Source organism: Adiantum capillus-veneris, chromosome 18 (genome assembly GCF_014529385.1).
Source record: "Adiantum capillus-veneris isolate H3 chromosome 18, ASM1452938v2, whole genome shotgun sequence".
Classification (NCBI taxonomy): Eukaryota; Viridiplantae; Streptophyta; class Polypodiopsida; order Polypodiales; family Pteridaceae; genus Adiantum; species Adiantum capillus-veneris.
Window position 1 is genome coordinate 32778256 of NC_140948.1, and position 8141 is coordinate 32786396.

Here is an 8141-nt window from a genome sequence, read left to right on the forward strand (position 1 = left end):
CAAAGCTTCCAGCCATGGTGAGCCTAAGATCAACACCTCAGCATGGGCAATTAGGCACACATTGTAAGGTCTCAAATCGATAAGGGCGAGCAATGGGCCTCTCAAACCAGCAGCGCCCTCATAAGGGACGCTTCTCCTTTGCCCTGCTTGCTCGAGCAACAATGGAACCTTTATGCAAGAGGGTGTAGATAGTTTGAAGCTTCAACACACAAGGGACCTTGCAGGCTTGCAGCAAGGTTAAACGCACCTAGCATACTAGCTATATTATCAGGACGCTTGCTCAATGAGCACGAAAGCTTTTGACTAAGGGCAGACCAGCTGGTTCTCGGAGGTTCTGTTTTTGCACCGTGGAGAGAGCAAAGGACAGAACCTTGGGGACTACTACAGTCTATTTGCAACAGAATTGTACAGTTTTGCTTTATTGTAGAAAAAGAAAACATAAGTAAAGAATGTATGCTGACTGAAAGACTCACCTACACGTCCCAAGAAAAGACCAAAAACAAGCTCCACAGTAGAATAGGCAAAATTTAGCAGGATGAGGATCGTAAGCTTCTTGGCGCCACTTCCTTGTTTACTGGTCTGCAACAAACTTAGTGTCCTGCCCCAAATTGAGCCTGAATGCCACTTCCTCTCTCTGTGCATTAGAGAAGACTCTGCTGTGCGATCTTCCAAGAGCTTTGCGGAATCAGCTTGCACAAACTCTCCCTTCCACACATCTTCGCCTGCACTGAAAACATCTGGGGCTCTACGGCGATCCATGGAAACTATGCGATCAAGGGCACGACGCGACTTGGGGTTCTGAAATGAGGGCAGACGCAAAAAGGGTTGACCAGCTCCACCGGCTGTGAAAGATGGGCCTTGGAAGGAAGAGAAGGCAGGGGGAGGTTGGGTGTGGCTGAAGGAGTCATGGCGAGAGAAGACGTGGGGAGAGTAGTATGATGGTTGTGTAGAAGCTTGGAAGCTGCCTGCTTGGGTTAATGAGAACCCATCTGTGGTGGGGGTGTATGGAGGAGGATAAGAGGTAGTGGGCGAGGGAGAGAGAGGTAGGCTGGTGAAGCTTTCTGAGGTTGTCGACGAAGGCCCGGGAGAAGGACGTTGTGTGTCCATTTTCTGCGAGAGCAGAGACTCAGCAGACTCCCAGCTTGCTTGCTTAAACTGGCCGCCTTGAATCCATTGCTCAGTGCTGACGCATCTTGAAACTGTCAAAGCTCATGTCCTCCGACAGTCTCGACAGTAACTTAGTCCTGCGCCGACGGGCACGACCTGAAAATGGAATGTTATAAATTCTATGGAAGGATGCACAGACCCGAAGTCCTTTGCACAGCACCGTTAGTGAATTTAACCTTCCGTGGTCGAAGGGCGCAAAAAAGAACAGACTACATAGCTGGTCACTATTACCGATTGCTGGCCTATGGGAATTCATCTCAGGCATACCATGTCAAGTTACCCAGCAAGGAGCAATGGCAAATCAAGGTTGAAACTGAGGTCCGCCACTTCCACTTGGAGTCTCAGATTGAGGATGGGTGAAGATTTTTGGCAAGGGTCCAGCCCTTTCCCTCACTCGCCTAGGATAGTAATGGAGATGTATGTCAACATCCCTTTGTTTTGGTCCCCCTCCCGCTTTTTTATGGAGCAAAGGTTAGAGCTCTCACTTGTTACACCCTCCTGTATGGTCCCATGCTTAGATAGCCCCCCATATGGAGCCTACAGAGATAGCAATGGTGCAATACTCAAGTTGTAAAACTAATATAAATAAATTGATTATGCAATGAACTAGCAACACTACAATGTATATAAGATGTGGCTACTTATAAAGTAGTAGCATGGCAAGTGCAAGTGGTATTACAATGGTTAGGTGCACCTCTCAAGGGCCAAAAGGTATCTCCAAGGGAAATTTCCCAGTGTGGTCTCTGGAGGCTGCTGACTAAACTAGAGATGGTACACACCAATGTGTTGTAGCATAGGTCAAATGCCACATACCCAACACATGGTTGAAGATTGGATTCTACATATTTTCAAATTTACATTGTTATGTTGCATTAAGAAAAAATGGCTCCCAAAACTCATTTCAAAGGTTAGTGAATGCAATTGCATCATTTTTAATAGTTTTCATACATGCTTCGTTAATTTTTATTTAATTTGAGCTAAAATTTTAATTTCTAGCTTATCATAGCTATTTTTAGAATTTAAAAGAAAGAGACTCCCCTTGGGTGGTCGCATCATACCATGCTAACAGGGTTTGGTTTGCTCGATCGCACTCGCCCTGTGCACTAATTATGTATGAATGGAGTGTTTGACTAAAGCTCTGTTTTGACTTCCAAGTATTGCAAATCCGACATATCTTTATGTATTGTTTAAAGCAAAGAGCAATCAATTTGCATGGGATATTCCTCAAGAAGGCAACAACTATTCGGAATTGAATTGCTACTTTGCAAGGTTCTAATGGAAAGTGATGCAATGCACTACAGCAGTGATGGCTTAGATTAGAACCCATAGTGTAAAACATACATTGCAATTTTGTGGCTTTAATGAAATCCACAAATGCAAGAGAGACAAATGCAAGATGTGTCGACCCTCCAACAAAATCCAAGATCCCATCCAAATCATTCTTGAACGTCTCCTCACTCCACTGCAAACTGTCTCCAAAGTGTTTTGTTATATTCAAAACACATAACTCGATAGGTATTTTGTTGTTGAAGTGGCGCTTCAAGTAGAGATTCCCTTACATTTGTAGGCTCGCCACATAAATTGACCATGAAAAAACTCTAGACTCAAGTTTCTCCTTTTGAAGGTGAACTTCCCACTCCATATATTTCACTATTTCATTTGAAAATGCTTTTTTCTTTGTTCCATGCTTTAAACTAGATTTGAGCCATTTCTCGCATAGCGTTAAAATTGTTTTTAAAAAAAGAATCATTGATGTTATATATATTGAATAATTCTTGCTAGTCTTTACATGGTGACGACTCATTCAAAGCATTGAAGCCTTCAAGAAGTGCATCTTGAATCAATTTTTCTTGCTTGAATTGCTTGATTCCTGTTACCATATACATGTGGTAGTGATGTGTGTGAACACACTAGGACCGCCGGGGCATTTTTTCCCCTCTTTAGGAGGTTTCTCCCCCATGCATTGTATATACGCCCATCACTCTAGGGCTATCTATCTTGAAGTCGCGGAGCGGAGCGTGGGTCGACTCTCTCACACACACACACAGTGAGCTTACACAGTACAGTAGTACGCAGAGAACTGTTAGAAGGGTTATCTCCCAATTCCTCAGTATTATTCTGGTCTCTCCCCTTTGAGGTTCAGTGGCTTCACTTGTTTTTTCTGCACCAAAACCTGCCAAATCTGCTTCTTCCAGAATGGAAAGTTTGTGCCATCCAGCTTCTTTATGTTGTAAAGAGTCTCACTTTGAGAAGATGCCATATCTGCCAAACTGTTTACTCCTGAGAAAAATCCGGCAGAGTTTCCCCTGTAAACTGGCCTCTGTACACAGTAAACAAGCTGTAATCAACAAGCTGAACACCTCTCCTCAGGAACTATCAGTATTTTGAAAATTTTTGACAGAGTCTCCCCTGTAAACTGAGCTCTGGGAACCAATAGATAGCTCAAAAAACAATCATAAATAGCTGACCAGTGACAAATCCTGTAAGCATATACTGTCTCCTCTCTGGGCGATGACAGAACCTGTATCTGTCTCAAGACTGAACCCTGAACAATGCCTCAACGGCCTGACGCATAAGATGCAATCCAGTGTCTACACAAAGTCATACATCCTAAGGGATAAAAGTCGCCGAAGAGGATGCGTGTAGAGGGGAACTCCTAGCAACCTAATCCACCTCACACTGGGTAACCCAGCCCCCAGTGCTTGGCTTCAAAAAACCTCACACACGACCCTCTCAGATGGCTCATCAAACTGCCCAGAACTAGCATACATCCTATAATAGACCAATCACTGTCCTATGACCGCTGCGGCGGTCTATCTGCTAGTGTGACTCACAACTAGCAGACCCACAATCACAGTACATCAATCTGCAATACATGCCAGTGGTGTCAAGCCGTCGTATGGCCACACCTCCCCTGGAACCTGGCAAGCACAAGAAGTAGCAATGTAGACTGAAATATATATATCTGATGATATATATGTGTACCTGGTCTATAGATGATGCTCTGAAGACGAATAAGTGATGTATGTCGATGTCGATATTGATGTCGACCACCTCCTGCTTGCCAATCTACACAAGACGGATTTCTTTGCGGCTGAAATCTATCTTCTGCTGTAGTGCTCAGAACGAAATTCTGAGGGCATAAACGGCTTCGAAAGGGGGGTAAAACCCAGGTCGCCTAATGGAAGCGCTCCCGAAATGCCGAGTGTCAATTTTCGAACTCCGGATCCAGAATCTGCCGAAAAAGTGCGCGCGCGCGATTGCGCAAATCCGCACTGAACCAAGGCTCTGATACCAATTGAAGTCGCGGAGCGGAGCGTGGGTCGACTCTCTCACACACACACACAGTGAGCTTACACAGTACAGTAGTACGCAGAGAACTGTTAGAAGGGTTATCTCCCAATTCCTCAGTATTCACAAAGTATAAGTTAGTATATACAAAGAGTTAGAGGAAAGTGAGTTAGGCGGGCGGGCGGCCATATCCGCATAAGAGGCCACTTGGGCTTTAATCCCAACATATCTTTCCATTGCACACTAAGTAACACGCTCTCTATTGTGTGCCTTGAGCTTCCTTCGTCTTCTCCAAGCTATGTGTGTTTCTCTGCAACCCTAATTCCAACAATTGGTATCAGAGCAGGTCACGTCCTCCCAAACTTAGTCGCCAGCTACTCCAGCACATGCTTGCTCATTTTCTCCGATTTCAGTGAGCTTTGGCAAGCGTTCGCGTGCTCAGAATTTTGATTTGGGCTCATTTCGGCCTCCGTTTCCACTACAGGCAGTACTGCACAGGCTATTTCATCATTTTGTGCAGAATTTCTGTCAGTGTCGTTTTCTGCATAACAGGTGCCTTATAGTCTTCTACGGTTTGTGCTATATAGCACAGGTTGTTCCCGCTCCATTTCTCCTATTTTCGCACAGTTTTCACATCAGGTGCAGCATTTACCATGGCTGACAACAACAACACAGATGTGTTCAAGATGTTTGCTGCTGAGGACGGGTTGGATGGGGACAACTACCCTATGTGGGCTTATATGATGCAACATGTTCTTGTGTCAAAGGGTGTCTGGAACATTGTGTAGGGCATTGATGTACGTCCTGGTTCTGAGGATGTAGGCGATGTTGAGGATGTTACAGGTCTTGCTGCAAGGATTGCAGCTGTTAGAGTTGTTTTGCCTACGGCACAACAAGCTCGTTGGGATGTTAAGGATGCGCAAGCTCATGCATTGATTGCGTTGTCTGTGAAGCGCACCATTGTTCCTCACATCCGTTCAGCAAAATCTGCAAAACGGGATTGGGATATTCTAGCAAGTCTTTATGCAAGCCGCAATGAGGCTAAAATTGCTTTGCTGCATAAAGAGCTGGAGTCGAAGATTATGCATGAGGAAGATGATATGGACACTTTCCTTGCTAGTGTCAAGGATATCAATGAGCAGTTATTTCTGCGGGTGAAGTCATTTCAGATAGTTCCCTTGTGCAGACTGTTCTTGATGCCTTACCAGATTCCTACCAGACTTTTGCTAGTACTTGGAGACTTATGACCCAAGGAAATCTTGAAGTTGTCAAGTTTGATGCATTATGCACATTGTTGTTGCAAGAGTCACTTTCCAGAAAAAATAGGACTAGGCAGCATGCAGTTGAACAGGCTTTTATTGCTTCTCAAAGAAAGGGTGGTAACAGTAATGCAGCCACTTCTTATGGTTCTGCTATGAGTAGCAAAAATTCTGTTCATAATGCTTCTGCTGGCAGCACTTCGTCTGGCAATTTTGGTGATAAGGGGAAAAAGAAGATGCGTTGCAATTATTGTAAAGCCAATGATCACTTGATCAAGTCGTGTCCTAAGTTGAAGGCCAAAGAGGCTAAGAAGAAAGAGGGTGGTTCCACTGCAAATGCTGGTTCCACTACAAATGCAGCCATTGTTGAGTCTTTTGTGAAAGGAGACTGTAATGCTAATGTTGATGTAGAATGGGCTTTTAGCACAGAGTGCACTTACAATCCTGTTGTCCATGATGCATGCTTGTCAGTTGCTGCAGATTCACATGTGTGGTATTTTGACAGTGGTGCTACAAAGCACATTAACTCACATCGTGAATTGTTTACCTCTCTTGAGTCTATCCCTCATAGGAATTCAATCACTTGTGCCAACAATGCCTCTTATCCAGTTCAAGGAGTTGGAAAGATTGTGTTCACTACTGATAATGGCAGTTCCTTCACACTTGTTGATGCACTTTATGTACCTGGGATCAAGAAGAATCTCTTGTCCGTATCCGCACTTGCTAGACTTGGACTTGTAGTCAAATTTGTGGATGACAGATGTACAGTTCATGATCTCAGTTTTGGTGATGAAATTGTTGCATCTGGCCTTTTGTGCCGTGGGCTGTATAAGCTCACTTTGTATGACAAGTGTGGACAAAACTTTGCAAATGTTGTTGCAGATTCAAGGGCTATTTCAGATGCAAAACTTTGGCATGCACGTTTTGGTCATCTGAATTTTGCAAGTTTGTTGCGTTCGCAGAAATCTGATATGGTTGCTTCTTTGCCTCCTCTTAAAGCACCTATCAAACATGTTTGTGAAGGCTGTATTTTGGGTAAGATGCAGCGTTCCTAGTTTCCAAAGGATGGTTCAGTTCGGGCCACATGCAGGTTGCAACTTGTACATAGTGATGTTTATGGGCCCATGCAAACTCCGTCCTTGGTCAATTACCTGTACTTCGTGACTGTCGTTGATGATTACTCCAGGCATGCATGGGTATTTCCGCTTAAAGCGAAGTCCGAAGTTTTTATGTGCTTCAAACAATTTCTGGCTATGGCTGAAAATGTCTCGAAATGTACTATGGGCACCCTCCGTTCCGATCGAGGGGGGGAGTATATGTCTATGAATTTAATGCATTTCTGGCTAGTCGTGGGATAAAACACCAATGTACAGTGCCTTATACACCTTAGCAAAATGGTGTTGCTGAGAGGAAAAACAGGTCACTGACGGAAATGGCACGATGTATGGTCAAAAGTCAAGCTTTACCGCATTCTTTTTGGCTTGAGGCCATCATGTGTGCCACTTATGTACTTAACAGGTGTCCTACGAAAGCTTTGCAGTCTATTACTCCATATGAAGCATGGCATGATAGAAAGCCTTCTATTGAGCACATGCGTGTTTTTGCCTGTTTGGCATATGCTTTCGTGCCACAAGTGCAACGCAAAAAATTGGATGATAAGGCTGTCAAATGTATTTTTGTTGGTTATAGTGTTGAAAGCAAAGGATACAGGTTGTATCATCCACAAACAAAATGTATTCTGGTTTCACGGGATGTAGTGTTTGTGGAAGATTCTGTTCAGCCCTTGTTGTCATGTACTAGAGACAGTAATGTAAGCTCACAGGACATTTATGACACTTTGTTGCCTCTTTTCAGTGGTGGAAATACGAATGTAAGTTCCAATGAAGCAAATGTACAGCCTATGGGGGTTTCTGAAAATGTTTTAGATCAGCCTATTACTGATGCAGATGGACATGATGTACTTGATGAGGAAAGGGATGAAAATGAGCAGGCTAGAGCTATGCCAAAATGGCTGGTTCACACTTTGTGTGACAGTAAATTGGATGCACCTTTGTCTAGTCGTACTCGTTCAGGCTCTCGCCATGCATCTTATGCATCAGATTGTTATGCTTTGGATGTGTCTAGCTTACATGATGTTGAGGAGCCTCTCATTTTTTATGAAGCACAAAATTCAGAAAATTGGATGGCTGCCATGCAATCAGAATATGATGCACTCATAGAAAATGACACATGCACTTTATGTGATTTGCCTCCTGGCAAAAAGGCCATTGGTACGAAGTGGGTTTACAAGTTGAAACGCAAGCCGGATGGTGAGATCGATCGCCATAAGGCTCGACTTGTTGCAAAGGGTTATGCACAGCAAAAAGGCATAGATTATGAAGAGACTTTTGCTCCCACTTGTCGTATGACTACTGTGCGTTTTCT

The 8141-nt window shown here is 43.9% G+C and overlaps 1 protein-coding gene across 2 annotated transcripts in view; it reads right to left on the bottom strand.

Moving 5' to 3' along the window:
* The window catches only part of LOC147435453 (Cation efflux family protein), a 108102-nt gene extending 106577 nt beyond the window's left edge, over positions 1-1525 (bottom strand). Inside the window, exon 1 of one of the 2 annotated variants that reach the window (XM_086488520.1) lies at positions 474-1525. In XM_086488520.1, coding sequence (XP_086344646.1) covers positions 474-1107 — 634 coding nt within the window. In that variant the 5' untranslated portion in view covers positions 1108-1525. The remainder of the gene's footprint in view (positions 1-473) is intronic. The other variant, XM_086488519.1, reaches the window with a different exon arrangement.
* Between the last annotated feature and the right edge of the window lie 6616 nt (positions 1526-8141).